Source organism: Pongo pygmaeus, chromosome 3 (genome assembly GCF_028885625.2).
Source record: "Pongo pygmaeus isolate AG05252 chromosome 3, NHGRI_mPonPyg2-v2.0_pri, whole genome shotgun sequence".
NCBI lineage: Eukaryota > Metazoa > Chordata > Mammalia > Primates > Hominidae > Pongo > Pongo pygmaeus.
Genome location: NC_072376.2, coordinates 39,511,712 through 39,534,276, shown reverse-complemented (window position 1 = coordinate 39,534,276; position 22,565 = coordinate 39,511,712). Strand labels below are relative to the sequence as shown.

At 37.6% G+C, this 22,565-nt stretch overlaps 1 protein-coding gene across 10 annotated transcripts in view; it reads right to left on the bottom strand.

Moving 5' to 3' along the window:
• Nucleotides 1–22,565, bottom strand: part of N4BP2 (NEDD4 binding protein 2) — a 102,002-nt gene that overhangs the window by 28,560 nt on the left and 50,877 nt on the right. For all 10 annotated transcript variants that reach the window (XM_063664483.1, XM_063664481.1, XM_063664484.1 and 7 more), the window contains 7 exons: nucleotides 19,120–19,244; nucleotides 13,921–14,009; nucleotides 12,570–12,646; nucleotides 7,980–8,135; nucleotides 3,711–6,085; nucleotides 2,809–2,894; nucleotides 1,809–1,854 (listed from right to left, as the gene is read on the bottom strand). In XM_063664483.1, coding sequence (XP_063520553.1) covers nucleotides 1,809–1,854; nucleotides 2,809–2,894; nucleotides 3,711–6,085; nucleotides 7,980–8,135; nucleotides 12,570–12,646; nucleotides 13,921–14,009; nucleotides 19,120–19,244 — 2,954 coding nt within the window. The remainder of the gene's footprint in view (nucleotides 1–1,808; nucleotides 1,855–2,808; nucleotides 2,895–3,710; nucleotides 6,086–7,979; nucleotides 8,136–12,569; nucleotides 12,647–13,920; nucleotides 14,010–19,119; nucleotides 19,245–22,565) is intronic.

Sequence of the window (22,565 nt, the reverse complement as noted above, 5' to 3'; positions counted from 1 at the left end):
ACCAAGGGAACAGTTTTTTAATTTTCAGTTTGTAAATATAACACAACTCTGAAATTGTAAAATACATCTTCACGTCATTGCAAGAAATAGTATGTGTTAATGTAGCAATATTTTAAAAGAGTAATGATCTGTGTATAATTTTTTTTTTTTTTTTTTTTGAGACGGAGTCTTGCTCTATCGCCCAGGCTGGAGTGCAATGGCGCAATCTTGGCTCACTGCAACCTCTGCCTCCCAGGTTCAAGCGATTCTCCTGCCTCAGCCTCCCAAGTAGCTGGGATTACAGGCGCCCGCCACCATGCCTGGCTAATTTTTGTATTTTTAGTAGAGACGGGGTTTCACCATGTTGGCCAGGCTGGTCTTGAACTCCTGACCTCAGGTGATCCGCCCTCCTCGGCCTCCCAAAGTGCTGGGATTACAGGCGTGAGCCACCGCACCCAGCCAGTCTGTGTATAATTTTAAACTGACTCAATGCTTCCCACTCTTTTTCATATCATATCAACCCAAAATATAGTGACATGTATACACGACACTGGTAAACAGAGGAAGTTATAGCCAGCTGGAAGTGAGCAACCATAACAGCTAGTCAGCTCTGGCCACCCATTCTAAGGACCAAGAAGATCGATTACTTTGGCAAACCTGTAACTCAGTGAAGGCACACAATAAAGAGTGGGCAAATGATATTCAAAATAAGGAACTGAACATTCTACGAAGTTCACAACAACAGAATTTAATGTGTAACATTTCAACTTCTCAGAGGAGTATCAACACATTCTGATACATTCCTCTGCTGTCCTAGAGAGTGAAGAAACAATAGATACTGGCATTTGCACACCATCCTTTGGGCACCTCTATCCCTACATCAGCTGTAGCTCTTGAGGCTATGACATGAGCACAGGTGTGGATCCTAAGAATCTTCAAGGTGGAACTCCTTGCCTTGGTCCCAGTGTGCAGTGGACAACAGAGGCCTGTGGAGGAACTCAGGCACAAAAGGAGGATGCTTAACAACAGGTCTGCCACCCTGCAACAGTCACTGAAGACAACACTATCTAAGAGAAGTCATCTGGAATCAAATATTTTCAAGTTGGCAGGATGTACCAAAAAGCAGGTTGGGTTTTGTGGTCTAACAATACTGACATCAATAAAAACTTTGAATAACCAAGTAATATTTCAATGATGTTCTTCATCAAACACATGAACACTCTATTGCTCTCAAACCAAAAGTTTTCTTTCATGCAGAGCAAAACCTCAACAGGAAATGTTTTGAGAGCATACCCTAGGTGTTCCACAGCACTCATGAAAGTTCAATATATATTATAGGGGCTTTTTTCCCCTTTAAGTTTTATTGTATTTCATATCAATAAAATACTAAATATTTTTAAAGAACTGGCTGGGCATGGTGGCTCATGCCTGTAACCCCAGCACTTTGGGAGACCGAGGTGGGCGGATCACCTGAGGTCAGGAGTTCAAGACCAGCCTGACCAATATGGTGAAACCCCATCTCTACTAAAAATACAAAAATTAGCCAGCTGTGGTGGCGCGCACCTGTAGTCCCAGCTACTTGGAAGGCTGAGGCAGGAGAATTGCTTGAACCCAGGAGGTAGAGGTTGCAGTAAGACAAAATGGCACCACTGCACTCTAGCCTGGGCGACAGAGCAAGACTCCGTCTCTAAATAAATAAATAAAACTTTTATTTGCAAATGAAAATTTGTGGGTACCGTATTTTGTGGAAGTAATTTAGAATGAGTTAAAATTCAAACACACACCAAATTTCAACATTAAGACATTAGAAATAAAAACACGTGCTTTACCTTGCATAAACCTGCCACAAGACACCTCTTCTTGTCTTTGTCGCTCCTAAACACAAAAGCCAGGCAAGAGATTGGCAAACAGGGAGTGCATTAGTAAACAAGGATACAAGGTTATATTATTTTTCTCTAGAAATCATTTCTCCTCGTATAACTGTAAACCATTCTTACTCAATCTAAGTAAACAATAAAGTTAGATAATAAAAATTATGTAGTATGACTACAGCTACATATTTTTTCCACTTCTAGAATGGTAAAAATACTGCATTTTTAAAAAAAATTTCTTGTTATGAAGAACGGTCTGAAAAAAAATTTTTAAATAAATTAAAAACTGTCTTTGAAATTTAACCAATCAGCATTGAAGTCTTTAATTCTGGGAGTGAAAAACTCACTGTTTATAATTTTTTTTCTTAAAAAAATAAACAGGTCAGGCACAGTGGCTCATGCCTATAATCCCAACACTTTGGGAGGCCAAGGCAGGAGGATCACTTAAAGCCAGGAATTCAAAACCAACCTGGGCAACATAGTGAGACCTCACCTCCACAAAAAAAAAAAAAAAAAAAAATTACCTAGGTCTGGTGGCAGGCACCTGTATAGTCCTACCTACTCTGGAGGCTAAGGCAGGAGGATCGTGTGCCCAGTAGTTCAAGGCTGCAGTGAGCTATGACTGTGCCACTGCACTCAACCAGGGCAACGGAGCTAGACACTGTCTCTAAAATAGAAAAAAGATTTTAAAAAATCAACAATCACAATGAGCTCCATTGCTAATTATATAATTTGGCTGTCTGGAAATATTTAAACTACTGAAAAGAGAGAAAAAAAAGACAGTAATCTGTTCAGTGGTACAAGTCCATTCTCTCTCAAAGTCGAAATTCAATAGAACTCTTCCATCTCAATGTCAAAATTCAATAGAACTCCTTAATATTATGTGGTAGATTTTACTGAAATTCAGAGGTTCAAAATGGACAAAAAAGGAGCTCTTTATAGAAAGAAGCCTACCAACCATTACAGATTCTTTCCATTTCTCATGAATCACTTTCGCCAGATTCAGATCTATATGAACCACACAATCTTCAACTGTTAGAGACCCTTGTGGGGGAAGGGGGAGGGAAGAAAATGTAATCATTACTCATTATATATTTGCAGAAAACATACTAAACCACCTCATGCATCACAAAACTAACTTGTATTATTAATTCCTAACTTATGCTTCTATTTACTAAATCTTAGAGTATTTTTATTTATGTTATATGCTATGTTACTGTCTTCACACTTCTTGACTACTGCAGTAATACAAAGCTTCACAGTAAATCTAAGTTATTCCTTTCCATGAGTCTAAATATGTTTACTTTATTCATTTCTATTAGTCAAGACTTTTCAATAAATATGTTCTAAAAAATTAATCTTGTCTTAAATGTATCTGGAGTAGCACCAAAGGATTTTAAAAGGTTCATCTGTACAATTAAGTGTGAAGTAAATACCAGAGAAAACGTTCAAACTATGTATGGGATAAATACAAACTCCATATAAATATTCTCTATTTCTTCCTATTGTATTTTTTAAAGTCCTCCAGAAATGTGTCAAAAATAAGGCACCATGTGAAGTTAGGCAACATAAAATTACTTTTGCATTTCAGTTAACATAGAATATAATTTTACAATCAAAATAGAACTCTCTAGCCAGGTATGGTGGCACATGCCTATAATCCCAGCTACTCTGGAGGCTGAGGCAGGAGAATCACTTGAGCCTGGGAGGCAGAGGTTGCAGTAAGCCGAGATTGAGGCACTGCACTCCAGCCTGGGCAACAGAGCGAGACTCCCCATCTCAGAAAAAAAAAAACAAAATAGAACCCTCTGTAGTCTAGTCACACAAAGACACACACATGGTCATTTACTTTTTCCTTACCTGAATCAATACCAACAGGACCAAATAATTCATTAAGTTGAAAAGCCAGTTCAGGAGGTAATGCCAATTCCAGACAGTCTATGGTCAGAGATTTGGCCATCGCTGGAGTGGGATTCAATATCTCGGTTTTATCTTCCCCACTAACTCCAGCTGATAAACTACTTCCCGCCATTAGAATTTCCTTCATTTCCTTCTCATCTTCATTCATAAATTCTTCCTCATCTGAAAATTTCACATAATCCTTTGGAAAATTTTCATTTCTCTTCATTTCAAGAGAATCAGTAAAATAAATTTCTTCATTTAATTCAAGATTTGAAGTACTAGATACAAAGTTAAAAATATCAGAGAAATGTGAAGGAGAACGTATGTTGTCTCCAGTCTCTGTGACTACTAGGTTTTTTTCTGTTTCACTCATATCTTTAGGAGTAGTAGCTTTTACAATACCTGGAAAGGACTGCTTACTGCTATATAAAAGTTCTTCCTGGCTGTTAGGAAGTATGTCATTATTATTCTTTAGACCCACAGCAGCACTGGGAAATATACTTGTCATTGATTCATGGTTTTCAGGAGTGACAGCTCTCATTTCCGCCTGCTCTGAGTTTCTTCTTTCTGCATCACAAGTAGACTGTGAGTCAGCGTTACTAATACCAATCCCATGGCTAAACTCTGGCACAGGAGAATTAGAATTCTCTAAAGTTCCTCTCTGGCTAATAATTTCTTTCAAATTCAACCCCAGAGAAAAAGGCCCTATTTGTGATCCATCACACGATTTTTGGAAATTCTCAAACTCTGTATCCTCACATAACTTAGTTTCAGAATCCAACAAAAGGCTTGTGGCCCAAATAATATCTTTATTACACCTCTCATATAAGTCTTTCAGGGCTTCTAATGAAAAGGATCCAAACAGTTTACAAAGAATGTTAAGATTTTCAGATTCATCTGCACTGGTAAGCTCACTTTCTTCAACAAACGTGCTTTTATCATACATTACTCTATATGGAATTGCTTCTTGAACATCTGATTTTGTGTTAATATTGAAAACTTTCGGCTTAAATCCATCTAATCTTCCTGTTAATACTTTGATAGAATCTGAAATGCTAATTTTATTCTTTTCTATTTTCCATAAAAGAGCAAAATCCTGTGGTTCAGTCTGGGTGCACATGCCTACTTCTTTTCCAGGGTCTCTCTTAGGCATTTGCTCTTGACATTCAGCTAACGTTTGTGGTTCTACTACTCCAGAAACAGTTGGTGCACTATTGGTAAAAGTAAGAGGCAATGATGTGTGTTGCCCATGACTCTTTTTACTTAGACAAGTCTGACTCTCACAGGTCATTTCACTGAGTAGCATTTCAGAACTTCCTAGATTGGAGCTACCCAATGTCTTTAGTTTTTGAGAGCTTGTGCCCCAACAGGCCTCATGTGCTGTAGATAAGGATATTTCATTCATTTTGTCATTTGTTCCAATTTCTAGGTTGGGCTCACTTAAACCAGTCTTTGGCATTCTTGATCTGTGTTCCCTCTGAGCTAAAGAATCAGATGAAGGCCAGTCACCCATAATGTTGAATGAGTTTTTTTCAATATTTTTATAAGCATCATATTTATAGCTATCGAGTGGCTCTGAAGCATCATCACACTGTGACTTTCTGCCATCCTCTACACTTTCATGTGGAGATCCTCGTTGCTGGATACAATCTATATTCACAGATACACTGTTAACTAATTTGTGTGACTGAGGGTAATTATACTTTTTGTCACTTTGTACGGATGAAGTTTTTTCAGTTTTTCTGTTCCTTTTTGTCCTCTGACCAATAGTCTTATCAACTGGCCAGTCACCAACAAAATTTGATAGCTCATGTCTTGGGAACTTTTCCAAAGTCGATCTGCTTTTTTGTTTCCCAAAGGCTTTTTTCTTTACTGTTGCTCTTTCTTCCACTATTTCACCAGGTGAGGATTTTTCATTTTGAAGTGGTCCAGTATTTGCAAGATCACAGTCTTCTTGATTATTTTCACTACAGCAAATACTAGGTGACACTCTCTCCATAGAACTATCTGTGTCAGTTTTACTATACCCTTTTACAGCCACCATTTCTATTTGCTCTTCTTCACTTTTGTCTGTTGCCTGTAGTTTGCTTTCAGAGTCAGAAAAATATATGTGTGGAGTTTCCAGAATAAAAGCACTTTGAATGCTAGGATTCGTATCACTTATTTCTTTTCTTCTTTTGTTTAAATCTGCATTAGAGAGATACGTAACATTCTCAGGTAACACTGTTTCTTTGGTTACATCAAGATTCTTCTCTTCAATGAACTCTAGATGCTTCAGAGATGAAGATAAAATATTTTCTTTTTCAGAGATAATATCTTCATTGTCTCTTGGGCTGTAAGATTATTTTAAAGAGTATCATGAGAAAGTCTCTTAATGTTGCCATCAATACTATGATTTAAAGAAGCATTAATTGACAGACAGGGCACTTAACAGTTATTCTGAAAATTTTATAAATAAACTACATTAAAATTATAAAAGCTAATTCTGATCTTTCTCTAATACACTATGAACACATTACACTGTTGTAACCCCATTACCTAGCATGATGCTTGGCATATATGAAGCACTCAAACTTTTTTTTTAATTGAATAGTACATATGAGACTTTCAGTTTAGGTGTTAATTATGCATTAAAGTTAAAGCTCTGAATTTGTTCCCAGGAGAGGACACCACTTTCCTGGCTTCTTTCTGACCTTAGTTTTACATAGCTAAGCATATGTAAAATAGGTCTGATACAGAGGAAGCTTCATTTACAAAGTCACAAAGGGCCAACCAATGCTATTTGCCCGATTAAGAGAAATTAGAGAAAAAGAGCTTTCATTTGAAATGTCATTTGGTAAGATATTTTAAAGCCATATTTAATGTTAATTTCAGACTCAAAGCACTTGTGCGAATCATTATATTCTCAACTTTAGTTAATTTTTCCTGATTAAATTTGTCAACACATTTCCTTTTTTTTTTAACTTCAGGAGTGCTCGAAGTCCCAACTCTCGCAGGATGCCTTCCTAAGTGAAATCATACCTAACGCTGAGTTTTCTATGTGTTAGATGATGCTACTTTAAGTCCCTTGCATGTACTAATTCATAATCCTTATAAGATTTTTATGAGCAGAGTGTTATTACTGGCATTTTAGAAATGAAGAGCTGAAGTACAGAAAGATTTTGTAACTTGTCAGAGATTACAAAGCTTTGGGACTTTTTGAACCCAGAAAATATAGCTCAAGAGTCCATGCTCTTAACCACTTTGCAACACTGTTTCTCAATAAAAAAAAGCATTTATAAATTTTCTCTTCCCCATTCCCAACTCCTTTTTAACAGAGCCTCTCTATCCCTTACCATCATAACATATGGATAACTCAGACCTCTGGTTTCTTCTTTACTCTGTCAATTAATGCTGTTTTTATTTATTCAATTGTTTTTGTGTCTTCGTTGCTAAACAGAATCAGTGCTACCTTGGATTGCAAACTGTCAGAAGGCCATGACTTGTATTACTTGGTAAAAGTGTACCGTTAATGATTTTTATAACAGTAGCTTGAAAGAGTATTTTCATTAAAACTTAAGGAAATTAAGAAGTGATTTGAGTGGATACAAAATAATAACAGCGAGAAGATAAGGGAAATACTGGATTAGCAGCGAGTGTCACATAAAACTGGCAGGAGAATTCATAGCATAATCATGGACTCACAAAACTGAGGACAATAAAAGAACTGTCATGTCATCTCTCATATGAACTTGTACTTCTCTTGATAACTACATATATCCCACCCCAGGTAAGACTATAAGTAAATCCTTAAAAATAACAAAAGTCCACCTTATTTATTTATTTTTTTATTTTTTGAGATAGAGTTTCGCTCTTGTTGCCAGGGTGGAATGCAATGGTGCGATCTCGGCTCACCGCAACCTCTGCCTCCCAGGTTCAAGCAATTCTCCTACCTCAGCCTCTCAAGCAGCTGAGATTACAGGCATGCACCACTAGCCCAGCTAATTTTGTACTTTTAGTGGAGACGGGTTTCTCCATGTTGGTCAGGCTGGTATCGAACTCCTGACCTCAGGTGATCCACCTCCCTCGGCCTCCCAAACTGCTGGGATTACAGGTGTGAGCCACCACACCCAGCCAAGTCCACCTTATTTTTAAAGTTTATCAGCAATGATTCCACAAGCTCCAAAATTATACTTTTTAAAAATTATATTTCAAATTGAATTTCATACATAAGGCATTTTAACCTACCTAGTGCTTCTATCCTCACAAGAATATGCACACAACTCAATACGTTCAATTTTCTCTGGAACCGAAGAACTCATAATAATTGGCACTGAAACAAAACGTTGATAATGTTCCAACATTCTTGTTATTTTTTCTTTGCTTACCCCATGAATGTTACGCCTGAAAATTCCAGGGGAGAAAAGGGTTGAAGGAATATTGATAATTAAGTTTTTAAAAATCAGAACATATGTCTAGAAAAACAATAATATATTTCTAATAGATAAGAATATCAAAGCTGCTTTATTGTGACCACAATATATACAATTTGATTCTAATTTTCATTTCATTAAGGATTTCTTAAATTATACACTTTAAGTTCAAACAAAGAAAAAAAATTCTAGTATTTGAAGTTTCTACATGTTCAAATATGAAGTTAGTTGTTTGTGTTTTCACTCATGGTCCCTTTTTCAAAAATGTTTTTTATTGTAAGCTCATATTTGGTTGAACTTAATATATGAGAATTCTGAGGCCTTCAACTCCGAGTACTTTCACACAGCATCTAGGTTTATACCTGCCAGGAGGCCAGATGTTATGCTTTAGCCCCTCAAAGGTTTGGTCTTAATGAAAACATCTCAATTGCAACTTTTCCTGTCTTGGGTTGAATTCAAGGCTTTGTGACTGGATCCCAGGGATAATATATGCATTTGCCAGTTGGGCAAATCTGGCTTTCATATTTACCTACCTCGATCTTGTCTGGTTTCAGATCACAGAGAAGCAAAGAGATAGAAAATATGAAAGAGAGGTTAAGAGTCATAAGAGCCAGAGCCAAAAGTTCTAGTAAACATCTAATCTAAGTCCCGGAAAGAGAAGAGAATGCATGGGACGGAAACAATGTAAAGAAAAATGCGGAGAATTTTCCAGAAATGATGAAAAACACCAATTCCTTAATTTCAGAAGCCAACAAATGCCAGACAAGATAAAAAATAAGAAATCCATAACTAGAAACATAGTACTGAAATTGTCATTCACCAAAGACAAAGAGATCATATTAAAAGCAACCAGAAATTTTAAAAAATCATTTTAAAACTAGTTATCTACAAAGAAACAATTAGAATGACAGCTGACTTAACAACAATAATAATGTAAGTCAGAAGGGGGTCAAGTGTTATCTTCAACAACAGAAAATAACTGTCAGTATAGAATATACATATCCAGCAAAAGTATCTTACAAGAATGAGGGCAATAAAAAGATTTGCAGATTTTAAAAAAAGAATTTGACACCAAGCAGACCCTTACTGTAAACAAAATTCTCAAAGATGAACATCAGGCAGAAGGAAATTCCCAGATGAAAGGTATATGATGCAAGAAAAAATGAAGCAGAAAGCAATAACTAGATGAATAAGTGAAAACAAACACTACCTGTATATTCTGGACAATGAGAGCACGTAAATTGAGAGGGAGGCAAGTGTCAGAATTAAAATGTTTTAAAGTCTTTGTATGCGTGAGGAGGAAAGCCAAGAAAATGCTTTGACTTTAGATTTAAAGTCTGCATGATAAAACTTGCAAGGTAACCACTAAAAGAACAAAAATAGTATATACGATTTTCAAATTAGTAGAGAAGAAAAAAATTTAATACAAAAATTTGGGAACAATTTTTAAAATTTTAAATAAGGCATGATAGGAAAAAAATCCAACTACATCATTTTCTATAATAGAAGAACAATCACAGAAAAGGTGAGATGAACAAAAAGCACAGAATGAGACAAGATCAATTATATGAATAATTGTAAGAAACAAGATCAATTATATGAATAACCAAAATAGCCATAAAAGAACTAAGTTTATCAGTTAAAAGTCAAGGTGGACAGAGTGGATTTCGAAAAATCCAGCCATCAAGCTTACAAGAGATACATCGAACATAAAAATACTCAAAGTAAAAGTATGAAAAAAGAAATAACAAATACTAACTAAAAGGAAGCTGATGTAGGTCTATCAATATTAGGTAAATTACACTTTACAACAAAAATCACTACTAAAGACAAAAGAAAATCACTAGAAAATAATAAAAGGTTCAATTAATTAGGGTAATATAAAAATCTTAAGCTTGTATACATTTCAAAAACTACCCTCCAAATATATAAAGCAAACATAGGCAGAATTATAAGGAGAAACCACAAGTTCAACATAATAAAGGGAGATTTCAACATTCATCTCTCAAATACAGGAGATATGAGTAACAATAAGCATGATTTAATGGATATATTAACACATTGTAATCATGTACATTCTTATCAAGCAAATATGAAATGTATTAAAAATCAACACTTAACTAGGCCAAAAAAATCTTAAAAATATCAGTGAATTAGTATCATACAAACTACACCACCTGACCTACTGTAGTTAAGTTGAAAACCAATTTTTATAAAAGACAAAACACTCATCTGTTCAGAAATTTAAAAACACAGTACTAAATAACCCAAGAGTTAAAGAACGAAATTAATCATAATGCAAACTAGAAAATAACTAAAAAAGACAAAAAATAAAGTATTATATATTAAAATTCTGAGAGCAGCTAAAATAATACATAGGAAAATTTTATTTTACTGGGAGACAGAGTCTCACTCTGTTGCCCAGGCTGGAGTGCAAATGGCACCATCACAGCTCATCACAGCCTCGACCTCCCAGGCTACAGCAATCCTGCCACCTCAGCATCTGAGTACCTGGGACCACAGGCGCACGCCACCATACCCAGCTAATTTTTTTATTTTTTGTAGAGTCAGGGTCCCACTCTGTTGCCCAGACTAGTCTCAAACTCCTGGGCTCAAGAAATCCTCCTGCTTCAGCCTCCCAAAGTACTGAGATCACAGGCAGGAGCCACCACACCTGGCATACATAGGGAAATTTTAACATCAAATGTCATATTAGAAAATGACCTAAACCTTCAGGTAGAGAAGTTTAAAACACAAGAGAATAAAAAAAGCAAAATTGATTTTTTAAAGCAATAAAGGTAGAATAATGAGAAGCAGAAATTAATTAAACATTAAAAAACTTACAATGGAGTTCAAATAAAGCTGAGACTTGTTTATCTGAAAAGGCTAATTAAAAAATCTGATCTCTGATGAGAATAATAAAGAAAAAAGAAGGAAGATAATATAAACATACTAAGATTGCAGGAGGGAACTTAACTGCTAACACAGTAGATGTGTAAACAGTAAGAGACTACTATAATTGCTTTAATAAAGTCTTAATAAATTTGGAAATGTTGCTATAATGGAAAAATTCCAACTAAACATTCTCACAAAGAAAACATCAGATCCAAAGAATTTTTAAAGTAAATTCTAACATTCAAACTTAGATAAACCTAGAAAAGAAGAAAAGAGAAGATACTTCCCAATTAATTTCATGATCCTAAAACTATGATATCACAGTCAGGCAAGACAAGTCAAGGAATAAAAAAACTGTAGGTCAGTCTCATTTATTTATAAAGATGCAAAAATTCTAAATGAAATATCAGAAAACCAAACTCAGTAATCTATCAAAAGGAAATGAAAAGGAAATAGTGACACATGCTACAACATGGATGAGCCTTAAAAACATTATGCTAAGTGAAAAGATTCCAGACACAAACAGCCACATATTGTATGTTCCATTTATATGCAGTATACACAACAGGAAAACCCATAAATACAGAACACACATTAGTGGTTCCCAAGAGGAGGGGGGAACCGGAGTAACTGCTTGTAGGTATAGGGCTTCTTTGGAGGAAATGGAAAAGTTCTGAAATTACACAGGGGTGATGATCACACAACACTGTGAATACACTAAAATTAGGTTGTCCTTTAGTACTAAAATTAGTTGAAATTGCCAAGAAAAAAAAAATAGCCTAACCAAAATGAAGTTAGGGCTATCTCTATGGAAGTACAGAACACAAAGCAAAACACAGTGTATGTTCATGCCTTGACTAACATTTTTATTCAAGTCAAGCAACTGAATAAAGAAAAAAGTATAGCCATAGTGGGAGGCAGGCATGGAGTGAGATATCTGGACAGCTGGATAATTTGCTACCTTTGCCATCTCTATATCTGTACTACCTTCCAGTGCTCTAAATCACTAAGCAGTTACAACAATCCGCCCCTCCCAGTAGCACATAGTTCAGGTGTGCCAAATCCTAGGGTCTGTTCTAGTTTTAGATATTAACATATGATTCAAAGTAATAAAGTACAGGCTGGGCATGGTGGCTCACACCTGTGGTCCCAGCACTTTGGGAGGCAGAGGCAGGAGGATCACTTGAGGCCAGGAGTTCAAGACCAGCCTGGGTAACATGGCAAGACCCTGTCTCTATATTTAAATAAATAAACAAATAAATAAATAAATAAAACTCAAAAAAGGTAATAAGATACTGAGTATATAATACAAGGGGAATTTTTACTGTAAATTAACTCAATTTTAGAAAGACAAAGAAACTCTTCATAAAACTGGACAAAAAGCTGTAAGCAATAGAAATTAAGTTACAATCTAATCAATTCATTCATCATTTACAAGGGGAAAAATCTAGACGGACCTTGTCTGTCTGCCGTTATATAAAAAGCATGTTAGGTAGCCTCCAAGTTTTACCTTGCAAGTTCCTTTGGTTTAAACTTCCACCATGTGTCTGGTTCCCGAAAAAGGACTTTATATTTGTGTTTCTGAGACTACATACAACAAAGACAAAAACATTTTAAAATAGGTATTTCCAAGAAATTAAAATTATTGTTTCCAAATTTATAGCATATAAAATGTAAAGATTATCTAATCTTGATGAGTGTGTTAAAATGGCAAAATATACAATCACTTTAACCCAGCAATTAACTATTAGAAATTTATGCTACTGATACTTATATAAGAGCATTTATTTATATAATACATACATTAGATATATGCCAGGATAGCCAGTTTTCCAGTATTTGTAACAGCAAAAGAATACAAATAACTACGTGGCTATTAATATAGAACTGACTAAATAAGTGAAGGTATAACCACAAGATGAAAATACTACACAGTAATTTTTTAAATTCTACATGTGCTAATGACAATGTTCTTAAAAAAAAATGTTAAGAAAGGAAGATAAAGAATTTTCGGCCAGACATGGTGGCTCACTCCTGTAATCCCAACACTTTTAGAGGCGGAGGTGGGCGGATTAACTGAGGTCAGGAGTTCGAGACCAGCCTGGCCACCATGGTGAAATCCTGTCTATACTAAAAATATAAACAATTAGCTGGGCATGGTGGCGGGCACCTGTAATCCCAGTTTCTCAGTTTCTGAGGCAGGAGAATCGCTTGAACCCAGGAGGCGGAGGTTGCAGTAAGCCGAGATCACGCCATTGCACTCCAGCCTGGGCAACAAGAGCGAAACTCCATCTCAAAAAAAAAAAAAAAAAAAAAAAGAAAGAAAAAAAAAAGGTGGACAAAAAAGAGCAAGAAGGGCAAGAGGATTAGGTATAGGTCAGGTAAAGGGAAAGGACTTAAACATTAAAAGAAATCTGGCAAATTCAAAGAAAATAGCTGAGTTTACAGAATGCTGAATTTCTCAGAACAGCAAAATTTCAAAAGAAATTTGGGGAAAAACAAAGGACCAACAAATTTTGATTCTGCCAAGTATGAGGAAAAGGAAATAAATATATATAACATATGTACAAACAAAAAAATAAAATTATAATTTAGTACCACTACCTTTTCATAAAAGACCCCAAAAAACAAAACAATCTTAGAGTTCAAAAATTGAATTTCAGAATTTAAAACTCTACCTTTATGGAAAAACTCAGCTAAATGGCCTAATTTCCTCATTTTGCTGAAGACCATCGAAAGCTCATTTACAGACTATCCAAGGTTCTGAGATTCTTAAGTGCTTCAGATTCACTTTCATAATTAATGTTCCCCAATAATTGCATACAAACTGTTAGAAACTTATGACAACTTATGGTACTAACCAAAGCAACATATGGTTTCATTTCCCATGCCTGTAGGTTTGTATTATCTATAATTATAGGAGATATCTTCTTCTCAAACGCTTCTTTTGCTGAAAAACATAACATAATTAAAAATCATTTTTTAAACAACAATATTAAGTATTATGATTTTCAAAAAATCTGATCTTTTCATAATTTGAAAAACACAATGTGCTTTTACTCACTGCTCAACTTCTAAATATCCCTTTGAGGACATAAAAATTAAGTAAGTATGGGTTGGCTGGGCATGGTGGCTCATGCCCATAATCCCAGCACTCTGGGAAGCCAAAGCAGGCAGATCACTTGAGGCCAGGAGTTTGAGACCAGCCTGGCCAACATGGTGAAATCCCGTCTCTACTAAAAATACAAAAATTATTTGGGCGTGGTGGTACCCACCTGTAGTCCCAGCTACTCAGGAGGCTGAGATAAGAGAATCACTTGAAACCAGGAGGCAGATGTTGCAGTGAGCCAAGATCAGGCCACTGCACTCCAGCCTGGGCAACAGAGTGAGACTCTGCCTAAAAAATACAAAACAAGGCCAGGAGCGATGGCTCACGCCTGTAATCCCAGCACTTTGGGAGGCCAAGGCAGGCGGATCATGAGGTCAGCAGTTCGAGACCAACCTGGCCAACATATTGAAACCCTGTCTCTACTAAAAATACAAAAATTAGCCAGGTGTGGTGGCACACGCCTGTAGTCCCAACTACTTAGGAGACTGAGGCGGGAGAATCACTTGAACCCGGTATGCAGAGGTTGCAGTGAGCTGAGACGATGCCATTGCACTCCAGCCTGGGTGACAGAGTAAGACTCCATCTCAAAAAAACCCCCACATATTAAGACTGTCAAGCAAGAGAGAAAGACCTTGAGTAGAAAAATTAAAATCAAACTATAGTCTTGAGTTTAGTTAGTAACAATAAAACAATTTCTTAGTTTTGACAAATGTATCCTCGTTATATTAGATGTTAACACGAAGGATAAATGAGTGAAGGGTATACAGAAGCTTTCCATAGTATCTCTGCAACTTTTCCATAAATCTAATATTCAAAAATAAAGTTTAAAAACAAACAACAAAAACAAATGGACAAATATACACACACACAATGTAATGATCTGAAATAAAGAAAACATTATAATACACCATTGCACAAGGGATTGTCTTACCTTTCTTCCAAAGGAATTAGACCATACAGGAAATTAATGATGTACCACAACAAGTAAGTCTTACAAGTAATTTATTTGGAAGTTTTCAAAGTTCTGCCCAGTCTCTAACAACTCACTAATGAAGAAACAAAGAACCAATTTAAAAATGGGCAAAGGAGGCTGGGCACAGTACCTCACACCTATGATCTCAGCACTTTGGGATACTGAGGCAGGCAGATCACCTGAGGTCAGGAGCTCGAGACCATCCCGGCCAACACAGTGAAACCCCGTCTCTACTAAAAATACAAAAATTAGCCAGGCGTAGTGGCCTGCACCTGTAATCTCAGCTACTTGGGAGGCTGAGGCACGAGAATCACTTGAACCAAGGAGGCGGAGGTTGCAATGAGCCAAGATCGTGCCACTGCACTCCAGTCTAAGTGACAGAGCAAATATGAATAGACATTTCTCCAGAGAAGACATACAAACGGTCAATAAACACACAAAAAGATGTTCCACATCATTAGCCATCAGAGAAAAGCAAATTGAAACCACAATGAGATACCACTTCACACCTACCAGAATAGGAATAATCAAAAAAACGGACAATAACAAGTGTTGGTGAGGATGTAGAAAAGTTGAAACCCTCATAAATTATTAGAGGAAACATAAAAAGGTGTGATTGCTTTGGAAAACAGCATGGCAGTTCCTAAAAAGGTTAGACATAAACATGTGTGTTTGTTTATAGCAGCACTGTTCTTAATAGCCAAAAAGTGAAAACAACTCAAATGTCTATTAACTGATGAATAGATTAATAAAATGTGATATATCCACCCAATGGAATCTTACTCATCCATAAAAAGGAATGAAACACATGCTACAACATGGATGAAGATTGAAAACATTATACTAAGTGAAAGAAGACAATCACAAAAGTCCACATGTTGTAGGAAATATCCAGAACAGGCAAATTATCTATAGGGACAAAACACAGACTGGAGAGAAATGAAGAGTGACTGCTAATAGGTACAGAATCTTTCTGAGACGACAAAAATGTTCTAAAATTTAGCGTGTTCTAAAAGTTGCAGCAAAGCCAAATTAAATAGAGTGTATTAACGAATGCACAGCCCTGAATATTAAGTTCTAAAAACTATTGAATTATACAATTTAAATGGATTATTTGTATGGCACATGAATTTTGTCTTAACAAAGCAGTTTTAAAATGAATTCTGCCTATTAACATATATTATTGTTGCTGTTGTAAGGGCATGCTGAACCATGCTAACACTTTTTTTTTTTTTTTTTTTTGAGACAGTCTTGCCCTGTCACCCAGGCTGGAGTGCAGTGGTGGGATCTTGGCTCACTGAAATCTCCACCTCCCAGGTTCAAGCAATTCTCCTGCCTCAGCCTCCCAAGTAGCTGGGACTACAGGTGTGCACCACCATGCCCGGTTAATTTTTGTATTTTTAGTAGAGATGGGGTAACGCCATGTTAGCCAGGGTGGTCTCAAACTCCTGACCTCAGGTGATCCATCTGCCTAAGCCTCCCAAAGTGCTGGAATTACAGGCACGAGCCACCGTGCCCAGCCAATGTTAACACTTTTTACCTTCATTTAACTTTCACAACAATCCTGGGAGTTAAGTATTATTATTCCCTTTTACAAAGGGGACACTGGGACTTGGAAAGTATAAATAACTTGCACAAGATCATATAGCTAGTAACTGGTGAATCCAAGGGTGATCTTCATCACCAAATCATACTGCCTCCTTTGGTTTTAGTTATGTTGGCATTTTCAGATTCCTGAATTCTTAATCTCTAGTTCAAAAAAGAATATATAAAAATTTAACAATGTCTGAAGATGGCAAACCCAAGAATCACCTTTACAGTACACTTATCATAAAAGACTGAGAGCCAGGTGCGGTGGCTCATGCCTGTAATCCCAGCACTTCGGGAGGCCGAGATAGACGGATCACGAAGTCAAGAGATCGAGATCATCCTGGCCAACATGCTGAAACCCTGTCTCTACTAAAAATGCAAAAATCAGCTGGGCGTGGCGGCATATGCCTGTAGTCCCAGCTACTCAGGAGGCTGAGGCAGGAGAATCGCTTAAACCCAGAAGGCAGACATTGCAGTGAGCCGCGATCGCGCCACTGCACTCCAGCCTGGCGACAGAGCAGGACTCTGTCTCCAAAAAAAAAAAAAAAAAAAAAAAAACCTGAGGAAAATACAGTCCCTATATCTTAATAAGATTCTCCATAGAAAATTCAAACTATGCAAATAAACATTTAATGATAAAACTATCTTCACTGAATAGACAGTTATGCTAGCCAGGAAACTAAATTTTTACCTATGATGTCCCCACAGATTCAGTTTAGAGAGTCGTTTTTATTCTCACACTATCTTCCATAAAAAAGTAAACCAATCGCCAGGCGTAGTGGCTCATGCCTGTAATCCCAGCACTTTGGGAGGCCAAGGCAGGTGAATCACAAGGTCAGGTGTTCAAGACCAGCCTGGCCAACATGGTGAAATCCCGTCTCTACTAAAAATACAAAAATTAGCCAGGCATGGTGGCACGCGCCTGTAATCCCAGCTACTCAGGAGGAGGCTGAGGCAGGAGAATCGCTTGAACCCAGGAGGCAGAGGTTGCACGGAGCCGAGATCGCGCCACTGCACTCCAGCAGCCTGGGCAACACAGCAAGACTTCATCTCAAAAAAAAAAAAAAAAAAAAAAAAAAAAGAGTAAACCAATCTAAGGAAAACCAGTGGTTAACTGGTCAAATTCCATTTCTTGTGGTTCAAATTCCATTTTAGAAAGCAGTAACCAGGCTGGGCATGGTGGCTCAAACCTGTAATCCCAGGACTTTCGGAGGCCGAGGTAGGCAGACCACTTCAGGCCAAGAGTTTGAGACAAGCCTGGCCCTGGCCAATGTGGCAAAACCCCATCGCTACTAAAAATACAAAAATTAGCCCGGCATGGTGTCACACGCCTATAGTCCCAACTACTCAGGCTGGGAGGCTGAGGCATGAGAATCCCCTGAACGTGGGAGACGGAGGTTGCAGTGAGCCGAGATCACACCACTGCACTGCAGCCAGGGTGACAGAGCAAGATACTGTGTCAAAAAAAAAAAAAAAAAAAAAGACACATAGGAAACAACTGCAATTTCCTTACAGCTATTCTGAGACCCAAGCAGAAAATTAGATTTATTTCTCAAAAGATCCCTACTGATAACTTAAATATGCCACACAATATTCTAACTACCTTACAAAAATTAACTCTTTGAATCCTTATAACAACCCTGTAAGACAAACTCACCTCTTACTATGTAACATAAGAATTAATGTTAATGATAGTTAAAATTTTATATATACTATACAGTTATAGGCCACGCACGGTGGCTCACACCTGTAATCTCAGCACTTTGGGAGGCCAAGGCAGGCGGATCACCTAAGGTCAGGAGTTCGAGACCAGCCTGGCCAACATGGGGAAACCCCGTCTCTACAAAAAATACAAATATTAGCCAGGTGTGGTGGCATGCACCTGTAATCCCAGCTACTCAGGAAGCTGAGGCAGGAGAATCACTTGAACCCAGGAGGCAGAGGTTGCAGTGAACCCAGATTGCACCACTGTACTACAGCCTGGGCGCAAAGTGAGACTCCATCTCGAAAAAAAAAAAAAAAATACTAAGCCAATTTAACTGGGCACAGTGGCTCACTTCTGCAAATTCAGCACTTTGGGAGGTTGAGAGAGGCAGATTGCTTGAGCCCAGAAGTTCAAGACCAGGCTGGACAACAAAAAATACAAAAATTAGCCAGGCATGGTGGCACATCTGTGGTCCCAGCCACTTGGGAGGCTAAGGTGGGAGGATCACCTGAACCCAGAAGTCAAGGCTGCAGTGAGCCAAGATCATGCCACTGCACTGTAGCCTGTGCAACATAGCGAGACCCTGTCTCAAAAAACAAAAACAAACACACAAACAAATACTAAGTGAATTTTTTCTTTATATTACTCATAACGTTACCCAGAATCTGACTATCTGTTCTTACCACGATTCTGGTTCCATTCATGTGCTTCTCCTAAGTACTTTATATCAAACTGGTACTGTCCATTTATATAAAAATAATCATCAGTACTAAGAATGACTCCACTTGGATTATCCTCTTGCAAAGTCCTGTGAAAGACAAATGAAATAATTTTCATTATTTTTTCTTCTAAATTTTCTCTCCTAATTTTTCCAAAGTCATAAACAAAATAAATTATTCAAGTACTATCATTTTGCGGATCACTTGAGGCCAGGAGTTCAAGGCCAGCCTGGCCAACATGGTAAAACCCCATCTCTACTAAACATACAAAAATTAGCCAGGTATGGTGGCATGCGCCTATAGTCTCAGCTACTAGGGAGGCTGAGGCATGAGAATTGCTAGAACCCAGGAGGCAGAGGTTGCAGTGAGCTGAGATTGCGCCACTGACTCCAGCCTGGGCGACAGAGCGAGACTGTGTCTCAAAAAAATAAATAAATAAAATAAAAGAGTAAAAATCAGCCTCGGCAACATAGCAAGAACCCAACTATACAAAAAAGACAAAAATTAGGCAGGTGTGGTAGTGTGCACCTACAGTCCCAGCTGCTTGGGAAGCTAAGTTGAGAGGATCACTCGAACCCAGGAGGTTTAGGTTACAGTGAGCCAAGGTTGCACCACTGCACTCCTGCCTGGGTGACAGAATAAGACCCTCTCTCAAAAAAAAAAAAAAGAAAAAAAATTAAACACAAATAGATAAATAAAAGAATAAACATATTGTAATATTCAAACAGATCATACTGCAAATACTCTAAGCAGAAGTTTAATTCCAAAAAAAATCTGACCTAAGGCAGGTCTATTTTGCTTTATGTAAATTAATATTCAGAAACTTGTTTTTAATGTTACAAAGACCTTTTATCCTTAACTATAAAATCTTTATAAGGGTTAGAAGATTAGCAAATTTTTAATTATCCTTTTCTGAAAATATATGTCCCTTTCTGTAGCATCTGTTAAGTGCCAGGCACTGTTTTAAGCACTGAGCATACATCAATGAACAAAAAAAGACAAAAAAGCTTGCACTCATGGAGCTTACATTCTAGTGAATGCTCATTTGATCCCAATTCCTATGTTTATCCTCTTCTCTTTGTAGCTTTCCCTTCTCTGACACTTCCTTTCTTACCATTAAACATGTATATATCTCAGCTATCTTTAAAAATTCTAACTAGGCTGGGTATGGTAGCTCATGCCTATAGTCCCAGCACTTTGGGAGGCTGAGGTGGGAAGACTGCTTGAGCCCAGGAGTTTGAGATGAGCCTGGGCAAGCTGGCAAGACTGTCTCTACAAAAAATTTAAAAATGAGCAGGTGTGGTGGCCCATGCCTGTAGTCCTAGCTACTCGGGAGGTCAAGGCAGGAGGATTGCTTGAACCCAGGAATTCAAGGCAACAATGAGCTATGAACATGCCACTGCACTCCAGCCTGGGTGACAAAGCAAGACCGTCTCTTTAAAAAAAAAAAAAAAAAGTTTGAGACCAGCCTGGCCAACACGGTGAAACCCTGTCTCTACTAAAAATATAAAAATTAGCTGGGGGTGGCAGCAGGTACCTGTAATCCCAGCTACTCAGGAGACTGAGGCTGGAGAATCTCATAAACCTGGGAAAGTGGAGGTTGCAGTAAGCTGAGATCACACCACTCCACAAGAGCCTGGGCAACAGAGTCAGACTCTGACCAAAAAAAAAAAATTGTAACTACACTTTGGGACCCCTTTCAACTACTACCCAACTTCTCTCCTTCCTTTAACTCCATCATCAGAGCTTGTTAAACCCTTTTGTCCTTACAGGACAACAAAATTGTTTCTCAGATATCCATTCATGACCTTCTTTCCAATAAACTGAAAAGGCTTTTTGCATCCATCGTTTTCCTTTGGTTTGAATACTAGACCATTCTCTTCAAGACAACGCAGGTTCTATGTCTCAACACTCGCCCTGTTATTTCTCTCTCTTCATTCAAAAAATATTAAGTTTATACCTTGTGAAAAGCACATTTTTCTTTACCCACACTGTAGCTGCCTCTGATTCTAAAGGCCCCTGAAACCTAGTTCTTCAAACTTGTCTCACAGCTCAACTGCCTTCTAAGGTACCACCTTTCAGTCCAATCTCTTTCATGAAACACACTGCCATGACTGACAGTAACATCTATAATATTAAATTGTTTTATGTTGTTGTTGCTATTAAGTCAGTTAGAAAAGCCTGCATGTCTACTGAAAAATATGCTTATAAGCGTATCAGCAGAATATGTGGAAATTTACCAGCAGAGAAACCCAGACACAGAAAAGATATCAAAAAAAACTAAAAATAAGTTTATGAAGGACATTCTCCAGTTGTCTATGCATATTCATTAAGACTAGACTAGATACACCCAGGATCAAATAGAGACCCAACTGATAATGTTAGAAGGCTAATGGTTAAAATTTGGAAGAAGAAAAAGAAAAAGAACTAGCAGGCCGGGCGCGGTGGCTCATGCCTGTAATCCCAGCACTTAGGGAGGCCGAGGCGGGTGGATCACGAGGTCAGGAGATCGAGACCATCCTGGCCAACACAGTGAAACCCCGTCTCTACTAAAAATACAAAAAAGTAGCTGGGCGTGGTGGTGGGCGCCTGTAGTCCCAGCTGCTCGGGAAGCTGAGGCAGGAGAATGGCATGAACCTGGGAGGCGGAGGTTGCAGTGAGCCGAGATCGTGCCACTGCATTCCAGCCTGGGCAACAGAGCAAGACTCCGTCTCAAAAAAAAAAAAAAGAACTAGCATATAAAATAGATTAGGTGAAATCTTCTGGAATTTAAAGGTTAAGCAGGGATAGAGAGGGACTATGAAAACAATACTCTTCAAGGAGTGCCACTGAAACCATTACAAAGCTGCCTCTAACACTGACTCCTGTCTCCCAGATTAAGGCACTCACAGCCTACCTTAACTACGGAAGGGATAAAGGTGTATATATGAGATCAAATAACTGATGGTACTCTATTTTGGAACAGAAAAGTCCCTGAAAACTTGAAGTTCTCTGACTACCAGTTGTCATCCTATACTTTCTTCCTTCAAATCACACATTTCTAAAAGCATTATTTAACAACATTCTATAATCCTGAATTTCCAACTACCAGTAAAATTAATGTATTTAAGACTTCCATTCCATGAAATCAAGATCAATGATATCTCTTTAACTCTGTGATCAAAGCTGAACTCATCTTTCTCCCACTCAAATTAGCTCTCTTCTACTACATCAATGGCTCACAATTTTGGAATTGTCTTTAATTTTTTCTTCTGTCTTTCAAAGAGATATTCCAAGATGAAGGGATTCAATAAAAAAAACTTCCAGAGAAAACAGTGTTATTAGCTACACAAAGTTAGGAAACCTTAGTAAAAAGAAAACATTTTAGGGGTTACTAAAGATCTCTACTAAGCAAAGCATTTTGCCTATTT